Consider the following 19797-nt stretch of genomic DNA (forward strand, 5'->3'; position numbering starts at 1 on the left):
CGCAGTGCTGTCGCTATACTGTACATCACAACATATAGAATTATACATCTTACTAGTACTGGGTCAGACAGACTTCAGAGGTTCGTGCAGTTGCTTCAGGTTTGTGGAGACCACCTGAGTCCAGTGAACTCGTTTTCATTAACTATGTTGCCAAAAGTATTCACTCACCCAGCCAATCACTGAACTCAGGTGTTCCAATCACTTCCATGGCTACAGGCGTATAGAATCAAGCACCCAGGTATGCCGACTGCTTCTGCAAACATTTGTGAAAGGGACCCCAGCGTGGTACCGTGATTGGATGCCACCTGTGCAACAAGTCCAGTGAAGTTTCCTCATTACTAAATACTCCAGTCAGCTGTTAGTGGGATTATAGCAAAGTGGAAGTGATTGGGAATGACAGCAACTCAGCCATGAGGTGGTAAAATCAGAGCGGGGTCAATCGCTACAGACCTCCAAACTTTATGTGGCCTTCAGGTTAGCTCAAGAACAGTTCGCCGACGGCTTCATACTGTGTTTAAGAAACTGGTCCTCTGTGCTGTGCACCACTGCATGGATGACATCGACCTGATGAGCCTCTCTACGGGAACACACCAGGTTCACGTCCGACAGCTTTGTTCAAGCTTTCGCTCAGCTGGAATTTCAGTCTGCGTGGGGTCGTAATTTGAAATATAGACTGCCTCTATGTGCCAGAACTCCTGCTCTCCTTATTTGCTCTGTGCAGCTTGACTTTGCATTAAAGGAAAAATATATATTTTTAGCAGCGAGCAGAGTCTACTGCAAATGCGTCTGCTCGAAATGCAAGCATTGTTTTGAGCGAACACGAGCAGCTTAGTCTACAGGCACCTGTAGTTGAACTACTCACAGCAACTTCTGGCCCGTGTCTTTCTCTGCAACCAATTGCAGTTCTCACCAACCAGCTGGGGAATACACGTTTTTCCCTAAATAGGGAGGGGGGTCACTGATCGGTCACTGGGCCTGTGTGAGCGAGGCCTTAACCAGCCCACCACAGTTGGAATGTAATGCAGCTGCAAGTGGTGTTTTCCCAGGATCAGTTTCTGCCACAGGCCCATCAGCAGCTAAATCCGGCTCTGACACAGAATCAGCCCCGGCTTCTTGTACACTGATTTATGTGTTGAAAAGCAGGCTCCCCTTCAATTTAAGCAGATGCAGTGAAATAAGCAGACGTCTCTCGTCATCTCAGGAGGTTATAAAGCAGTGAGAACGGCTTCAATCAAAGGCAACGTCTTCAGTTTCAGGTTTTTCTTCTAATGACTGATTTTAAAAAGTCAGAAGAATTAGCCATGAAATAATGAATGCATATAAAGGAGGTGATAAACAGCAGTAACCCAGCATATACTGCAAGTGATCAATAAAGCTTCAACTAAAAGTCAGGTGAGTGTTCGTTCATCTTTATTTTCACAGAATAAACATTCCACACTGACATGTAGAAAAAAAACAACCTTATTATATCAATGTGATGGGGAGGAGGGGGTGGGGTTATTTCAAGGCACTATTTATCATATGAACATAGAAAGAGGTGAGGGCAGGTGAACAGGGGAGGTCAGAGGTCATCAGAGGACAATTCGGTTTGACCTTCAGCTACAAAGATCAATACCATCATCAATAATACTGTGGTCAGTGTGGGCCGGGTGGGTGGGGGTCAACTGTTGTCGGGAAGCTACAGTGTGCTCATCTAAACAAAAGTCATCAGGGAGATTCACGAGTCCTAGAAGTCTCTGATCAGTAATCAATAGTCATCATCTCACAGGTTCAGCAGGAAGTGACAAAGGGACAGTTAAATATGAACTCAGCAGAAATCAGAGAAATGCAGCCGAGTGACCGGGACAGAGACAAAGTGCAGGAAGGAAACTTAAAACTCGCTCATTCAACCGAGCCAAAGGTCAGCAGAGGTGAGAAGACTGAGGCTGAATCCAAATGTTTCCACCGTAAGGCTTCGTCAACACCGGCTAGGCTCATTGTAGCATTTCAGCATAGTTTTATATTTAATTAAAAAAAAAAAAAAGGCTGAAAGCAGTGGATTGCTTAGAAAACTGCGGGAGGAAGAACAGCAATGGCAAAAGGTTCAGGGCAGAGATATCCTTGCTTTACTGAAAGTGACAGACAAGGATGAAGCAGGTTAGGACGTGAGCCCAGCTTTAATTTTCCCGTCATTTTTGTGACTAATAACAGATCCAAACTCTGGAGTAAAGTCGACACAAAGGTGCCAACGCAGCAAACACACAAAACAAAATCCTCTCGCTCATCAAACGCCCTCACACACTTCACTGGCATTCACTGGTGTCGTTCGCTTACAGTGAATGAAACGTAACTAATAAATATTAAAATTTACATTTTTTAAAAATTCTTAATATAAGGAACTTTGATGTGCTCTGATTCAGTTCTGCATTTCCTTCTGCCGCAAACCAACACACTAAACGTCATTTCCCATGCTTATTAACACTAAAACTATATTTAACGTCACAACACTACGCTAATATCCTCAAGCAAAGCCTGCAAAAATGCAGACTTTTGTGAGGTGTGCATAAAGAGATAAAAACGTCTGCGAGCGGCTGATAAAAGTTAGGAGCAGGACGGCCCTGATCGCTGACGTTTGACCTCGGGGAGGGCAAAAAACTCACCTCCGCACAGTCAAACTTAATCAACACAGGAAGATCAAAGGAGGAAGAGTACAGCTTATTTCGCTTCAGTGGACACATCAATAAAGACTGCATGTTGGTTAAACTGGTCTTTAGAAACAGGCTGTGTTTACTGCTGCATCACCTGTTCGGACTTAAGTCCACCTGACTCTTATTTAAGCACAGGAAGTCCCACAACAAGTCAGCAGGAGACGCAGGTTTAAGTTCGATGTAGAAAAAAAGAGAAACTTGGAAGAACTGGAGTTTTCTATCAGAAATTATACTGAACATATTAAAATACTCACATATGAGACGTGAGGACTCCGATTCAGTTTGGATCCAGCCTCAGCCAATCAATCATCCAGTTACTTCAGGAATCAGCGCAGACACATGATCAAGATAACAATTTCCCACATTATGTGAACTCAACAGACGCTTCCAACCCTCCCCGACCGCCGACTGTCTCTGCGTGCAGCCCCTGAGGCTGCGTGCGCATCTATGTCTGCAGCCACGGGTGCTGCAGGCACTCCGCCGCCGTCGCCCTACGCTCAGGCTGCAGCTCCAACATGGTCAGCAGGAAGTCACTGAACTGAGCCGCCTGGTCCAGTGGCCACTCGTACTTCTCCAGCAGAACCTCGAACAGACCCCACGGCTTCAGGTTGGAGATGTGACGCAGGTCACCTGAGACAGGAAGAGTGAGGCATCTGGTTTTAAAAACAACCAGGTTCACTGAATAAGGAGGACAGAAAAACTCCCAAGCTTTACCATCTGCAACAAGAGTTCCAACTTTCCCCTCCTTTCTCTACAGTTTAGGATCACTGAAGGTAAACTGTCTCACCTCTCCTGCTGAAGTACTCTCTGGAGTACCTGCCAGACAAAGCGAAGGGCAAAGGAATCGGCCCCAACAGCTCGATGATGTGAGCGATGTGATCTGAACACACAGTGAAAAGTCACACTGAGGTAGTGTAAACACAGTCAGTCTAACACTACAGTACTGTGTGTGTGTGTGTGTGTGTGTGTGTGTGGTACAGCTGAGTGTACTGCCAGCTGTGCAGTAGTACCTTCATCTCTGGTGTAGTCTTCTCCTGAATGGGGCTCGAACAGGTAATCTCCTGTTGCCAGCTCAAACGCCTGAAACACCAAAATCAATGTTTCATTTAGTCATGTGACCACTGACTGAATCACACATCAATAACTTGTCAGGGAAACACAGATGAAGGACACACGGGTGGCGGTGTGTACATTCTCTGCATAGATCAGTGCACGCAATCAGAAGGTCTGCTGCCTGCACCTATTAGAATACCAAGTGAATTTAAATTCGCCTAAAGCAAAACGTCTCAGGACCGAGCTCGCAGTACAGTTTACACAGTTTACTCTGCCTTACAGAAACCTGGTTGCAGCAGGATGATTATGTTAGTTTAAATGAATCAACACCCCCGAGTCATTCTAACTACCAGAAACCTCGAAGCACAGGCCGAGGGGGCGGTGTGGCAGCAATTTTTCACACCAGCCTGTTAATCAACCAAAGACCCAGACAGACTTTTAATTCACTTGAAAGCCTGATGCTTAGCCTCGTCCACCCCAGCTGTAAAACTCAGAAACCAGTCTTACTTGTTATCATCTATCATCCACCTGAGCCTTACACAGAGTTTCTGTCTGATTTCTCAGACTTTTTATCTGATTTAGTGCTCAGCTCAGATAAAATAATTATTGTGGGTGATTTTAACATCCATGTAGATGCTAAAAATGACAGCCTCAACATGGCATTTAATCTGTTATTAGACTCAATTGGCTTCTCTCAAAATGTAAAAACCCTTTAATCACACTCTAGATCTTGTTTTAACATATGGCATAGAAACTGAACATTTAACAGTGTTTCCTGAAAACCCTCTCCTGTCTGATGATTTCCTGATAACATTTACAATAATTGATTACACAGCAGGAGAGTAGACTTTATCACAGTAGATGTCTTTCTGAAAAGAGAAAGGCTCTCCCTCCCATTTGTTCCTAGAGTATTTAAAAGTAGAATGGGAGGCAGAGCCTTCAGTTTTCAGGCCCCTCTTCTGTGGAACCAGCTTCCAGTTTGGATTCAGGAGACAGACACCATCTCTACTTTTAAGATTAGGCTTCAAACTTTCCTTTTTGTTAAAGCATATAGTTAGGGCTGGATCAGGTGACCCTGAATCCTCCCTTAGCTATGCTGCAATAGACGTAGGCTGCCGGGGATTCCCATGATGCATTGAGTTTTTCCTTTCCAGTCACCTTTCTCACTCACTATGTATTAACAGACCTCTCTGCATTGAATCATATCTGTTGTTAATCTCTGGCTCTCTTCCACAGCATGTCTTCATCCTGTCTTCCTTCTCTCACCCCAACTGGTCGCAGCAGATGGCCCCGCCCCTCCCTGACCCTGGTTCTGCTGGAGGTTTCTTCCTGTTAAAAGGGAGTTTTTCCTTCCCACTGTTGCCAAAGTGCTGCTCATAGGGGTTCATATGATTGTTGGGTTTTTCTCTGTATCTACTGTACAATATAAAGCGCCTTGAGGCGACTTTTGTTGTGATTTGGCGCTGTATAAATAAAATTGAACTGAATTGACACCACCACACCAAATCTGAGACTTGCAAAATCTCTTCTGAGCATCATTTTGTGCAGTGACAGCCAACACTCCCATTACTGTGTGACCCTCAAACCAGTCAGAATAACAGAAAAACACAGATCAGCAACTTTTATGTGTTGCCAGATGGGTAGAAACTGCATTTCATAAACAATCTGTCAGATCAACCTTGAAAAAAAAACAAAACAATCTTCATCAAATTATCCAGATCAGATGACTTGGAAATGGGATCGTGCAGGGACCGTGTATAAAACGCAGAGTTTAGGCAGAGTTGTTTCACACACACCACTGCTCTCATCTCGTTTATTTTAGGGAATTGCTTTCGAAATAAAAGGCCTATTTATTTATACACAGGGACAATATTTAATGGCTACATACAACAATGGTCTGATGAATATGCTGTAACAGTCAGACTGGGGAAAATCCCGCATGTAAAGCATGTCTATGTATTTTGCACCAGTGAGTACGTGTACCATGCAGGCAGTGCTCCAGATGTCAGCCGGGGGTCCGTACTCTGCTCCAATCAGAACCTCCAGAGCTCTGTACTGTCTGGTCTGAATGTCCTCTGTGAAGTGTTTGTGCTGGAAAAGAGACATAAGACGGGAAAAGAGAGAGGAGCCGTCTGATTGGTCTGACGGGAAAATAAACGAGAGGAAGAGATGACCGTGAAAAAGGATTCTCACCACCCAGCATGCATTTCCCAGATCAGCGATCTTCACTCTGATCTTGTCTGCGTTCTGGGAATCCAGAGGACTCAGGACAAAGTCGGAGGCGCTGAATGCTGAAATTTAAAAAAAGGAAAATCAGTTAAACCTGATTGGTTTAACTGCTGTTTGTGTTAATGCAGGATTTAGAAGGATTTGGCTAATTTGCAGACACTGAGTGAGGTGCTGGAAGAACTTCTGCTGGGTGGCTTCAGTGGTCACGTGGACAAACCTGGTGGTCCGGGGTGGTGGTGCTCTATTATTGGATTAGTTTGCCCATAACACCATGTTTGAGCATTAGCATGTTCATCATGAGTCCAGTTAGCAACAGGACATCCTAGGCTGCCACTCAATTCTAGATTTTCTGACTGCATCATCGGACCTGTGGCTGTAATTCTTTCAGCTGTTTGGATGAAGATGAGTCAAACTGTCAAAAGATCACCACTCGGCGGCGAGTAGGATCATGAGGTGGGGGAGCATGTCTGGCATACTAAAGCATATAGCGAGGGTGGAGTGGGAGTGTTTGGCAGAGGTCCCAGTCCAGGAGATTTAAACTTTCATTTGGCAGAGATTACAGGACTCAGAGTACAAATGGGCCACGTTCCACCTCCAGTTCAGAGTTCCCTAACCAACCATTGAGCTGAAGAAGTCCCTTCAAGTGTGGTTAGCTTATGCTGTGTACAGAACATTTTTGGATAGAATTTTGGGGACAGTGGGCTGTCTGAATTGTTGAGTCTGAGGATCCCTTTGATACAAGGAGCACAAATCAGCTTCCTCTGAAAGATCTGTGGGAGGAGCTAAGAGTAGAACAACTCCTTTGCTTCATCATCATATCATTGTAGGGGATGCCTCCCTGGGCTGGTCCTCAGTCCCCTGATCAGAACCTGCTCTTTATCCTAAAATCTGTAGAATAACTTAGAGCAGTGTGAGAAAGATAGTAGTGAAATATAAAACTGGAAGTCTTTCTAGGGAGAATGGGCCAAAAATCTCTCAGTTGCTACAAAAACAGACTACAAACGATAAAGGCGAAGTATTAAATTGAAACGTGTGAGCGTGTCCAACCTTCTCGTCCACTCGAGTATCCGGACTGAGTAGAAAGTGCAGATTCAGACGTTGCTGACATCACTGAGCTGGAGAACCCTGATAGGCCAGAAGCGGGACTTGAGAACCGTCCGGGGGCGTGGCCGTTACACCCATCCTCAAACCAAGAGCAGTTGGACTCTGGGCTGGTTTTGCTATTGGCTATAGAGCAGGACGTGTTGCCATTGACAACCAGAGAGCCTAAGAACAAAGAAACACCGTATTTATACTGTGTTAGACAACAAATTCTACTTCGGCCTTTACTAACGGTCACACTCACCGATATTGTCTGCATCCTCAGCCTGCAGCACACCATCGTCTTCCTCCATCCTCTGAACACACAAACAGAAGAGTTAACCCTGCAGTACTGCTGGAGGACTGGTGCAGCATGTTTCACAGTACTATTACTGCAGTGCTACTGTACCTGTATATCAAACAGTCTCTCCTCTAACAACTTCTGCTGTCGCTTTGCTTTTCTTTTCAACTTCTTCTTCTTGTTTTTAGACAGTTTTCCGATCTGCGCGCACACAGGGCGAGACAGGCAGCAGGACAGTGAGGCTTCAACAACAACAGTAACAATTTTATGTTTCTGTAATCAAGACGCTCAAACACACGCCTGTTGTTACTGACAACACACACCCATGCACACAGTTCCTTTTCTTGACCTTCGGCCAATCAGCTTGCAGTAGTTTACTACAGCTATAACGTATCTGATACCTGCACTACAAGGCAGGATCTGAGGCTGAGTGAGGTAACTTCAGGTTTGAACTCATCTTTTCAGTGTCACAAACGCAGTTCTTATGGGAGAACAGCAGCAGGATAACTTATCCTGTTTGAGATACCTTAGAGCAGGAGTGGGAGAACTCCAGGCCTCGAAGGCCGCTGTCCTGCAGGGTTTAGATATATCCCTGATCCAACACAGCTGATTCAAATGGCTAAATTACCTCCTCAACATGTCTGGTAATGAACTAATCATTTGATTCAGGTGTGCTGACCCAGGGTGAGATCTAAAACCTGCAAGACACCGGCCCTCGAGGCTGGAGTTCCCCACCCCTTCTTTGCAGGTATGCAGCACATATAATGCTCGCAGAAGGAGTTTCTCCAGTTTTTTGAGACCCAAATAATTTTTCATTCCTGATTAGCTTCAGTGAGAGATACAGTACTCAGCAGAAGTGAAAACATAATTCCTGCCTAAATTTCTGTCCCACTAGCAGCAAGTAATCTTAGAGCCATTTTGCTCCATATAAAAACAGCAAACCCTTTTAGTTGCACACCAGCGTATTACCAGGTTGATTGTGAACTTTTTACCTACTTGTGGCTCCATAGTGTAACATGCAAAAGGTCCCTGGTGTGAAGCTACCTGCTGTGGCGACCTCATGAATAAGGGAGCTTCTACATTTATTACTTTTGTATATGCCTGCTCTCCCCTGCTCTCACATTTCAACACGAGCTGAAGAATAATTATTTTAAAAATGATCTTGCTGTGCCTCAGTGTTGGAACGGTGATACCGATCAGTCTAATAATTCACACAGTCTGATTTTCTTTCTGGTTTTAACAGGACTGGTTCCAGGGCTTTCCAGTTTTACTGGCCACTCACACTGTTTTACACTCACACATCAATACAGTGCTTTTTTACACTATACCTGCATATAAAAATATGCTAGTAGACCTTTCCATGTTTTCAGTCGACTACATACTGCCAAACAATTGCCACTGGAGTTTGTGGTGATTCTAACTAAAGGTATCAAGCCGATAATCTCCACATGACTGCTTAGCCTGATTGATGATTTTAGGGTATTTGAAGCCAGATAAAGGAAAGATATCCTAGGTCAGGGGTGGCCAACTCCAGGCCTTGAGAGCCGGTGTCCTGCAGGCTTTAGATAACACCCTGGGTCAACACACCTGAATCAAATGATTAATTCATTACCAGGCCTCTGGAGAACTTCAAGAAATGTTGAGGAGGTAATTTAGCCATTTGAATCAGCTGTGTTGGATCCAGGACACATCTAAAACCTGCAGGACACCGGCTCTGGAGGCCTGGAGTTGGCCACCCCTGACCTAGGTGTTTAGAGGTTGCACTTGAATACAGTAGGCATCACATCTGGACACTTACCTCTAGATCCCTGGGAGCCGTGCTAACTAGAGAGAGAGACACACAGGGACAGACAAACAGGGAGGAAACGGCAGAAACAGGAAGAAGAAAAGGAGGAAAACAGAGAGACAGGAGAAACAGTGCAGTTAGAGCTGTGTAAGAAAGGAGAAGGAGACAGCTCAGAAAGCAGACAGACAGGCAGGTAGATGTCTCTCTGGATGGAGTGGAAACCACAGCTCCCAGTAACTGTATGTAACACGTCTTAGCATTAAACATTTCTGTTTGTCACTGATCACTGAGCTCACTGATCGATTTCTCACTTTGATTGGAAAACACTTGACAAAAGCTTCATTAGCAGGTTCCTGACACTTAAAAAGAGACACTAACGCTTCCTAGTTCCGACCAATCACATAGCAGCTGATCACCTGATGATCCAGAAGGGGGTGGGGCTCCAGCTCTCTGCCAGATAGTAGCTTCAGCTGCCAATCTCCTGACGTAAACCTCATCAACCTCCAGCAGGATGTTCTCTGGTTTGATGTCAGTGTGGATGATCTTACACTTGGTGTGGAGGTAATCCAGACCCTGCAGCACCTGCAAGCGCACAGCCGAGTCCATGCGGGTCAGCAAGTCCAAGTCACTGTATATATACTGTATAGATCTGTGTTTGCATGCGCTACCTGTCTGATGATGGCCTTGACACAGGCCAGAGGAAGTCCCATGTAGTTTGACTTGATGATCCACTTTAAGAGCTGGTGGCCCAAAACTTCCAGAACCATACAGACATCTGAGAACGGCTGAGGAAACTAACAGCCCACTCTTTCTAAAATTAATTATTAAACAGTACCACACAAGTACCAAGTCTACTTGGTAAAAACGAATGGAAAAACATAATCAGCTTCCTCTCCAGCAAGTCTCCTTCACGGATGGATCTGTCCTGCTCTGCAGCCTCGCTGAGCTTCGTATAGCGGCTCGCTAACCGGTTCTTCGTGTGCTGGTGAATCTCCAGAACAGAACCAGCAGATTTGCTTTGATATGATGTCGTCAGCCCGCGTAGATTTACACAACACCACCTTAAAATACCTCAACAAATATAAAAATTCTTAATTGATAATAATCAGGAAAGTACAGCAAAGAGTTTAATTCATTCTCAGCTTCTTCTTCTTCTTCTTCTCGATGTCTTTGATCTGCCGACCTTAAGGGCGAAGAGGAAGGATTCCTGTTCACAACTGTGCAACGAAAGACCTGTGACTTTTCACATTTGCAGTAACAGGGCTCAGGATTGTGTCGATCCGAAACACTGTGGTGTATATCCACAGACAATGAAAGGATAACACAGGTCTTCATGTCTGTCCCACTGCAGGGCCAGACTGTGGCACAGCCGCTGAATGATTCAATGAATCACAACAACAGCGACTGGTCAGCTTTCCAGTATGAAAAAGCTACATGGGAAATGCTGGAGCTAGCTCCACAGCAGTGACTGAACTTTCAAATTACAAACAAGGGGGTCATTTTTTATATTGATCACTAATTAGCGTGTAGCGTCATTCTGAAAGATGGAAAAATAAATCTTTTAAAAAAGAAATTAGAAAACTTGGTTAAAGGATACGCACTCCATTGACTCCAGAGATCTTGAAGTCATCAATGAGCTGGACGATGGTTTCTCTGTAGGGGTCAGAGGGGTCGCTGTCTCTCACCTGGAGGGACCGACAGACACTCTGGTTACCTGAGCCACAGCCCACGTTGTTGCCGTTGTTTAGAGAAAGCATAAGAGAGCAAACACTCACGCATCGCAGCAGTTTGATCTCGTCCAGAGCCGTCTCAGTGTAATGAGGAGCGCTCTTCACCACTTTCAGCGCCACAAAACGCTTCTTCCTGAATCAGACACAGATTCAGATCATGTGACAACAGAAACCATGCAAAAAGCCAACGAACTGTCTTCAAAACATCATGTGTGCCGTACTGCAGATCCCAGCAGAGCCAGACGGTGGAAAAGTGTCCCCAGCCTAGTTTCCTGACCACGTGGTACCTCCCGTTAAACAGATCGCCAATATCCACAGGGTAGTATCCACCTGGAGCGCACAGAAAGAGAAGAAACCAGAGCTTTTATTTGATTTTAAACCCACGACAGATCTTTACTCTTGCAGGTTTCTCTGATAAATTCTCACCTTTACAGTAATCAGACGGGTCCTCCTGCTCCTCATCATCAGAGCCCAGCAGCTGGGCTGGGGGTGGGGTTAACTCTGGAGGGGGCGGGGTCATTGCTGGAGGAGGTGAGGTCAGTTGATGGGTTGCCGTTGGCATCATGGGAGGAAGGCTAATGGGAGGTCCCAGAGAGTCGAGAGAGCGCATGAAAGAGGGGGAGGAGGAGCAGAGGGGGGAGTACAGGTGGGAGGAGACACTGGACGTAAAGGTCACTGAGGTAAGCAGGTAAGGATCGGGTTGGGAGGGGCTTAATGGAGGAGTGGGAGGAGCTTTGGCAGGATGCGTAGCAGACACCGACGGGGACTTAGAGGCATTGTGGGTAACCGTGTGCGGTGAGGTAGGAGGCGATTTGTAGAGCTCTGTTTGACCGTCTGCTGTGACGGACTGAAGAGTTCTGTGAGGCGATCTGGAGGAATCCTGGGTATTATTACTCTGAGTAACAGTTGGCAGTGGTTGGCTGGGACTGTGAGGAGAATGTGGAGAAGCTGCAGGAGGTGACCGGTTGCAAAACTTATAGCTGCTGAGGGCAGTTTGAGGAGGTACCAGGGGTTCCTCGGGGGAAATTATTGTGCCTAGAAATGGTGATGAGATCTGGAGGGGAGGTGGTGACGGCGTACGGGGAGCATTCAGCGCTGTGATTTCAGTGGTTAACGGGGGTGTTCGTATGGGCTCCTGTGGAGGTTCTTGGTGGGGTGCCGTGGTAGTTTCATAGGGATCTTCTGAGCATGCTGAGGTGTTTTCATGTGGCGTGGTTACTTCTGGAGTGCTTCTAGGATCATCTGGAGATGTTGACATGTTTTCGTGTAGTGTGGTTGTGTCTGAAGCGCTTCTGGGATATTCTGGAGATTTTGATGCGCTTTTGTGCAGTATGGTTACTTCTGGAGTGCTTCTGGGATCTTCTGGAGATACTGACATGTTTTCGTGTAGTGTTGTTGTGTCTGGAGTGCTTCTGGGATCTTCTGGACATGCTAACGCGTTTCCATGCGGCGTGGTTGTGTCTGGAGTGCTTTCATGGGGTGGCAGAGCAGTCTGTGGGAGTGCTGTGGGTACCCTGCTGTCAGCATCCAGAGTCTGAAGGTTACAGAGGTCATCAGACCTGATGGTAAAAGAAAGTAGAGTATATTGAGTGGATTGAGAATACAGGGCAGAAAACTCCCAGTAAAAAAAAATAAATAAATAAAAAATAGAAAATTCATAATCGGCAAGAATTATGGGGACATTTTTTAGACATTTAGTTTGCTGACAAAAGTATTAAAGATAATTCAGCTGTGAATCTTAGACATGGGTTGCAGGGGAAAGCTATAAACTCACACAAGTGGCAGCTACGTGAGCCCGATCAGGATTTCTCTTATTTATAAAATGTTTCATCCACCAAAAGTCAAAAATGGACAGTGACAAAAAAAAACTACTTTTTTAATTAAATTTTAAATTAAATGCCTTTGTGTCTCTCAAAGGGCTAAAAATACCAATAAATGCAGAGATTTCAGTCGAATAAAGTAACAAAGCAGCTTTTATGTACGACCAGGGGGCCAGTCGTGCTTAAGTGCAATCAAAAGGCACATTTTTAGCCAGGAAGAACCCCAGTTGATACAATAATAACAAAAATAATAATGATAATTTCACAGTGTTCAACCATGTGGAAAGATTAAAAGACTTCGAGAAGGGAGTAACTCATGTGTAAGAAGACTACTTCAAAGAAATTTGAAAAGCTCCTTTAAATCTGGGAGAAAATAAACCAACGAGGATGAACCTCAGTCGCTGAAATGTCAAAAAGTTACTGGAAACGTTTCAGGAATATGAACTCTCAGACCACACGACAAATCAGGTGAAACCTCGTACACACAACAAAGATGCGGACAGTAAAATATGAAGGTCGAAGGACTCTTTTTGACATTCGGATGAAGATTTGGAGAAGTTTATTTTGTGCTTTTTGAAATGAAGCAGGTGTGTGTGTGTGTGTGTGTGTGTGTGTGTGTGTGTGTTTGTTTGCTGGTGTACAAACTGCCGTGGGTGGAATCAGACAAGCAGTTTGTTTTGTTTGTTTCTGTAAAAATAATTTTAAAAACTTTTGAAAACAAAAACAAACAAACAAAAAGACTAAACCCTTAGCTCTGTGGACTGTTACAAGCTCAGTAATTATCTCATTCTGGACACAGACAACCTGCAGAGATCAAATAACACAAACACACAAACAGAGAGCTGCTTTCCATCATATCTGAGTCATGGACATTGTTGAAGTTTGCCTGAGCTGTACTGAAATAGACTGAAGTGCGCACGTGTGTGTGTGTGTGTGTGTGTGTGTGTGTGTGTGTGTGTGTGTTGTGGGATCATAATTCAGTCTCCGGTTCTATTATTGGATCTGAGTGTCTTCAGGCTGAGACCAAAACTGTTTCTGTCAGCGGGACAGCAGCTAGCTTAGCAGGAAGCCTGCAGCAGGCTAGCTGTTTCGCTGACATTTTGTGTGTCGTTATGTGACGAGCTGTTTATCGACAAGACTCACAGCTCAAAACTTTCACTGGAAATCTGTCAGTCCTCATTCGTGGGCAGTTAAACTCAGTAAATACCCAGTCTGATTGAGTTAACTGTCACATGTGTTGATGCCCTCACTTCGGTCTGGCAGGCAGCTCTTTAGTCATGGAAAATTAAAGGTCATTACTCAGCCAGTGCAATGCCAACCATGAACCATGAAAGGAGACATCTGCTTCGTCTTAACGTCTGTATTACTGTTTCTTCAGTTACCTGAAAAACCAAAGCTACCAGCAAACTTTGAAAAACTTGAGCTTGTTCTCCATCACTCCAAATACTTCGCATGGAAATCAGCACCTACTAATCAACTCATTTTCAATCAGACCCAGGTAGCAGATAGCAGACAGCAGGCTGGATGGCTCCACAGAGACTTTCCCCTTCTGTGCACAAGTAAAAACTTTGATTGTCCCTGTCAAATATTTAAACTACTGCCAACCGCCAGTGCTACCGCTCAGCCTCTGTGTAGACACACCCATGGTATCGATTTCTAAATGATACATCACCTTGTTATAGAGTTATTACATTCACAAGATATTCAGAAAACTTGACCTCGAGTTCAAGATCACTGAGATTTGAACTCGATACACCTAAGGTGCTACTACGTCACCTCATTTTTTAGTTATCACATTCACAAACTTGGGTATCAACACCGGCTGCCTGCCCCGGACGGTGACAACAACACCTCGTCAGCATTTTACAGCTCAGGAGTAAAAATACTAAACATTTGACGTGGTAGCTGTTCTTCAGTTTAAACCTGCAGAGGCATAAAGTCAAAGGTAAATGGTTGGGAGGCCATGTGAACGAGGCTCTGTGTAGTCTCCAAAACAGCCAGTGACTCGATAGCCTCAGTGTGAAAAGGTAAAGTACTTTCACCTGCATTCTTTCTAATGACCAGCAGGGGTCGACTCAACAGAAGTCTCACTAAACACAACCTGATGCCCAGTTTGTAACGTATGGTTCCATGATCAATGACAATGACTATCATACACTGTGAGATATCAGTGAGTACCCCTGATAACTACGAGTACTGCCTCTCAGCAGGCTTCCTGGAGTTGGCCAATCAGAAGAAAATGGGCTTTTGGGCAAGGTGGTCTTAAAGAGACAGGAGCTAAAAGACCACATTTAGACATGTGGACTGAGGGGGCTTCTTAAACTGCATAAACATAAACAGCTGGATATTAGCAGAACAGAAACACTCAGGTGCAGATGTTGCACTCATTTTGTTAGGGTCCGTGTCCACAGCGAGAGAGATTGTTGTTGCTAGGTTACAAAAACCATCTTCTTTAAATTTTTCTTCTCTATCCTTAACTACAGTGTTGATACTGTAAGTCACGACCTTTCTTGAATTTAAGTGGTCGTGAGAGAGAGGTGCCAGTGAAGAGCACAGAAGTGTTCCCAGAGATGGTCTAAGAGCACCGCGAGAGCAGAGCAGAGGGGAAAAAAGAAAAAGAGTGTGCTGAGGCTGTTTTTGTGATGGATTTCAAACACCATCAACGCAGAGATTCAAAAGATTTATTTTCTGTAAAAAAAACAAACAAAACAAAACAAGAAAGAACAGATGACAAAAGTGCAAAAAAAAAAAAAAAAAAAAAGGCTGTCTGTGCACTCAGAGCTTTACTCTGGTACAGCTGATCTGCAGTTTTCTATATTTCTGCACAAACATGTCATAGAGGTAGAAATAAGAACCATATTAACCAAATTCAACATAAATATTGGTCTTAGCTGTTGATTTATTTACATAAAAATAAAAGGGAGACAATATTAACCTGTGCTTCAATAACTGGTGCAAACCCATCGATGCTGCGATAACTACAACTAAACATAACTCTTGATTAGTCCTGCACACCGGCTTGCAGGAGTTTTTAGTCCAAACTTCAGCTCATGTAACTGACGTGAACGCCTCACTTCAGACTATTTCACGGCCATCTCCATTATTCTCTGATCATTCTTTGCACTAACAGTGTGTATGCTGATGCTTATTTTCTTGGTGCATGATCGACTTTCTCCTATTTCAGGTTTCCTGAAATTATCCTTCAAAGTTTGCTGACATGATTGAGAAAACAAGCCCAAACCATGTACTACTGCCACCATGTTTCACAGATGGGATTAGGTTCGTATGCTGAAATGCAGTGTTTTCCTTTTTCTACAGATGATGCTTCAAAGTTAAACCTAAAAAGTTCTGTAACAGGCTCATCCACTTACAAAGCACTGCTCAAACAGCCTTCTGTTTCCTCCACATAATGTGTGGAGAATGTGCACCGACGTTGCACAGTGATGACACGCTTATGAACATTAACATTAACATGGGTTATGATAACCACACTTTGATAGATCTATGACCTGCAAGGGAAAAAGCGGGGCTTACTCACACCTGATTGCAATCCCACTGAATAAAAAACATCTGATAACAAGTTCATCTTCAAATCTACGGCTAATCCCTCACACACTTTCACCTTCCCCCTCACAGATAAATAATACTGAGTCATTTTCTGAAAATAAATCAACAACAAATGACAATATTTGCATTTTATCCATTTAGTTAGGTTATTTTTGTCTAGTTTTAGAACTTGTATAACGTCACTTTCATGCAGAAATAAAGAAAATCTAAAAATGTTTCCCCACAGCTGAAGATGCTGGTTAAGTTCTGACAAGGGGAAAAATGAACAGGTTGGTTCTAATGTGTTTCTGTGATATTAAAGCATAATAGCAATCTTATCTTATGAAGCAATCTTGAACTTTAAAGTTACACAAATTAGAAAAAGTGAAAGCTCATTAAGACACCAGAGATAATTCTTTGATAAGATAAATGAGCTCAAACTTTTCAGAACTTGTTAATATGACGCGATCAGGAAATCAGATTAAGGAGTAAAAATCAATGCTCTAAATGAATGGAGGTGACACACAGGAAGTTAAAACCAATTTTCTTGGAGTGCACCCACATGCATTCACATTAAGACACGCCTCTAAATTTAGCCTGTGAGTTTGTGTATGGGGTAAGCAGCTGATCCAGTCTACAGTCTCTGCTGGTTTCTTACCGGTTCTCTTCGGCTCGAATTCTCCGGTGTTTTTTGCCTCTGCGGCGGTGTTTCTTGCCCGTGCCGGCAGGGTTTCCGGATCCGGCACCGACTGCTGCTGAGAGGAGGAACAACGTCTTTAAAATACATCATTAACACAAGGTTCAATCACATAACAAACACCATTAATAATGTGAAAATCCAATGATGTGAGCCTTCCTGTTAAAAATATCATCATAAATAAATAATCAAAATACTTTAAAATAACACTATCATAACTCTGATAAGTCTGTTCCATAAATATTAGATAATTTAGATTAGCATTATGTTACCAGCATTTTACAAAAAGTAATCTTTTGTATGTTGTATAGTTTAATTTGCATAAAGATGTAAAACTGCCAGATTACATGTTACTGTTTATTCTGATGTTTGATACTAATTAATAAAATACAAGAAAACAGTACATAGTACACACACATCACTACTACAAATATCCAACACATTGTAACCAGCTGTCATGCATATATTCCCTAGATTCACGACAAAACAGTAGAACACGAACCAAACACGATTCATAAAATTCTTAAATTTGGGATCTTTAATAGTTGTGTAGCACCTACACAACTATTAAAACAGAAAACAGCACCGGATGATGGTAACCTGACACAACCCTACAGTACGGCCTGAAAACATATAACACAAGACTGCACGTTTATGACCGAAAACAATAACTCCAAAGATCCTGTTCTCCATAACCCTGAACCCGGGATGGGGTGGTGTAGAGGCGACAATCATGGAATACATTAGAGATTTGAGTTAATGAAGTGTCACCTGGAGGCTCAATCGTGTGCCGAATTTATCAGCAGACGTTTTTATTTAATTTGAGACGTAAGTCAGGTCGGTGAATTCGACAGTTATCTGATAAAGAGGCAAAACCCTTAAATACAACATTTTTCGAATGGAGTCTGGCATTGAAGTTGGCGGAACCCGAAACCCCAGTCCGTGTGTGTCACAGCCTGGTACCTCAAGCTGATGCGAGCTAGCTTAGCATGTTAGCGTTGACTCCAACTGTATCGAGCTGTAACACCGAACTAAATCCAGTCTACTTTACCTATCAGCATCTCGGCTCCCGGTCCCCAGTCCGAACCGGTCAGAGAGCGTCTATCTTGTCCGGGCTGACGTGCTCTGACGGCTCTCGAGCGTCCTCGACCCGGTCGAGCTTCACAAAAAAACAGCCGCTGGACTCCGTAAACAATGCGGCTGCAGGAGGTTCCGAAAGTCCAAAAATTAGATCGGGTCGAGGCGGATCCGCACGGTGCAGCGTGGTTACCACGAGCCGCTGGCCTGTCCGTTAGCCCGTTAGATAAGAGCTGTCGGTCCGCTGTCAGTTAGCCTGTTAGCTCCAGCTGCAGATCACCAGCTGGTCCTGCTGAATCCGCCCCGACCTGTTCGTCTCTGAGCCGGTCCAGAACCTGGTCCGCACGCTTTATTTGGGTGTGTTTAATTCGCTGTCTCGGTCTTGCCGTTCATGGACTCAACAGCTGCTGACAGCCTGACACCGGACACCGGGCTTTACGCATGCGCAGTGACCGGCCACGAGCTAAACTGGGAGCAGTGGCGCATCTAGAAGGTAATTTAGGGTGTCTGTGATAACAAAACAGCAACAACCCAGTGCCCATTCTTATTGTTCATGTGCAAAAATGACGTCAGAGAAGTCAGAGGAAGTAAGCTGAATCTGCTGCTGATGCTGATGTTGGGTAATACCTGGGAGACCAGGATAGGATACATGTGTACATAGTTACTATTTCTATTTATTTATTAGTGTCCTTGAGCACGATGCTGCTTTCTCATGGCATTCCTGTCAATGGGTGAATGCGAGACACATTGTTAAGCACTTTGCAGGACTGCTGAGATTAAACGGTGGAATATATGCATTAAACCGTTTAGGTTTAAGCCACAAAACTCCTTGGCTGTGGTTTCTGTTAAAATAGACCATGTTAGGCAAGCTTAGAAAGAATATCTGTCAGAAAGCTTTTCTTCTTCTTCTTGCTGTCATAAAGTGCTGAAGGCAAACTTCTCCTATGTGTGCTGGGATGTGGTTAATTCACTATCTGTAATCACAGCAGGATGGCAGGCTTCATTTTCCTCCAGCATATGCTGCAGCAGAGCTGATGCTGAGGCAGATTCCAGATGCATTCAGCTCAAGAACTTGTATATTGTGGGTTTTGTGCACACAAAATGCTTACATTCATCAAAGGGCTTTCGTCATTTCTCACATTTTTTGTCTCATCGACGGGAAATTGATCTCTGTGAGCCATGCTCAAGTTGATGATGCACATATAAGAGCCAACACACACACACAGCTGGAATATTAGCACAAGTATTTTTCTCTAGAAGTAGTTTCAAATATTTTTGAGAATGATGACACATTCTTACTGCCCTTTGTTTAACTGAAAGGTATGCTATCTTGTCACGTTGCCTTATTATGAATTTAAATAAAGGTTCAATATGAAATATTGTAATATATGTTACCATAATCTCCGTTACAAGTGAGATCATAAAAGCAGCTGTAATAAGGCAATAATATAACAATAAATGATGCACACTGCAGCTGTGCCAAATATTATTTCAATATGGAGAGATCATTCGGAAGAACTGAACAAAATCTATTGAGACAGAGAAATTAATTCATCTATTTGGCCACTGGACTCTGATGACCCATCATGGCAGAATGGAATCCCAGCGGGGACAGGATTTAGGGCAGGACCCCCGTAGTTTAGGTCCTGATGGTGGTGAAGATTAAGATGAAGGCTTGGATGGAGTGAGTAACTCGGGTGAGGTGAAGATGGGAAGGAGAGTCTGAAAGGGAGAATGTATCTCAGTGCTCTTCTTCAAAGCATGCAGAGTGGCGGCTGACTGGGTCAAAGA

At 44.0% G+C, this 19797-nt stretch overlaps 1 protein-coding gene across 2 annotated transcripts; it reads right to left on the reverse strand.

Annotated features, from left to right (window-relative positions):
• Window positions 1-1393: 1393 nt before the first annotated feature.
• On the reverse strand, window positions 1394-18470 carry srpk3 (SRSF protein kinase 3). Of its 2 annotated transcripts, none has more exons than XM_082517948.1 (17): window positions 17981-18470; window positions 16891-16984; window positions 11293-12425; window positions 11088-11196; window positions 10912-10999; window positions 10734-10821; window positions 9805-9911; window positions 9553-9718; window positions 9149-9174; window positions 7459-7551; window positions 7315-7366; window positions 7017-7235; window positions 5934-6031; window positions 5724-5831; window positions 3698-3767; window positions 3475-3567; window positions 1394-3317 (listed from the first exon to the last, which is right to left on the reverse strand). In XM_082517948.1, the coding sequence occupies exons 1-17, from the start codon at window positions 17988-17990 to the stop codon at window positions 3133-3135; spliced, it is 2739 nt and encodes a 912-aa protein (XP_082374074.1). In that variant the 5' UTR covers window positions 17991-18470; the 3' UTR covers window positions 1394-3132. The 2 variants fall into 2 exon arrangements, with proteins under 2 accessions (XP_082374074.1, XP_082374073.1); XM_082517947.1 differs by having other exon boundaries at window positions 16891-16987.
• Between the last annotated feature and the right edge of the window lie 1327 nt (window positions 18471-19797).

Source organism: Aulonocara stuartgranti (genome assembly GCF_965226115.1).
Source record: "Aulonocara stuartgranti genome assembly, chromosome: 20".
In the NCBI taxonomy this organism is placed as follows: Eukaryota; Metazoa; Chordata; class Actinopteri; order Cichliformes; family Cichlidae; genus Aulonocara; species Aulonocara stuartgranti.

What these genes read in the sequence shown, in the direction of transcription:
- srpk3 (XM_082517947.1), bottom strand. An exon ending in AGATCAAACTGCTGCGATGC is followed by an intron (nt 10,822 to 10,911) that starts GTGAGTGTTTGC and finishes CGGTCCCTCCAG; the next exon opens with GTGAGAGACAGCGACCCCTC. An exon ending in ACCCCCTTCTGGATCATCAG is followed by an intron (nt 9,175 to 9,552) that starts GTGATCAGCTGC and finishes CTCTCTCTCTAG; the next exon opens with TTAGCACGGCTCCCAGGGAT.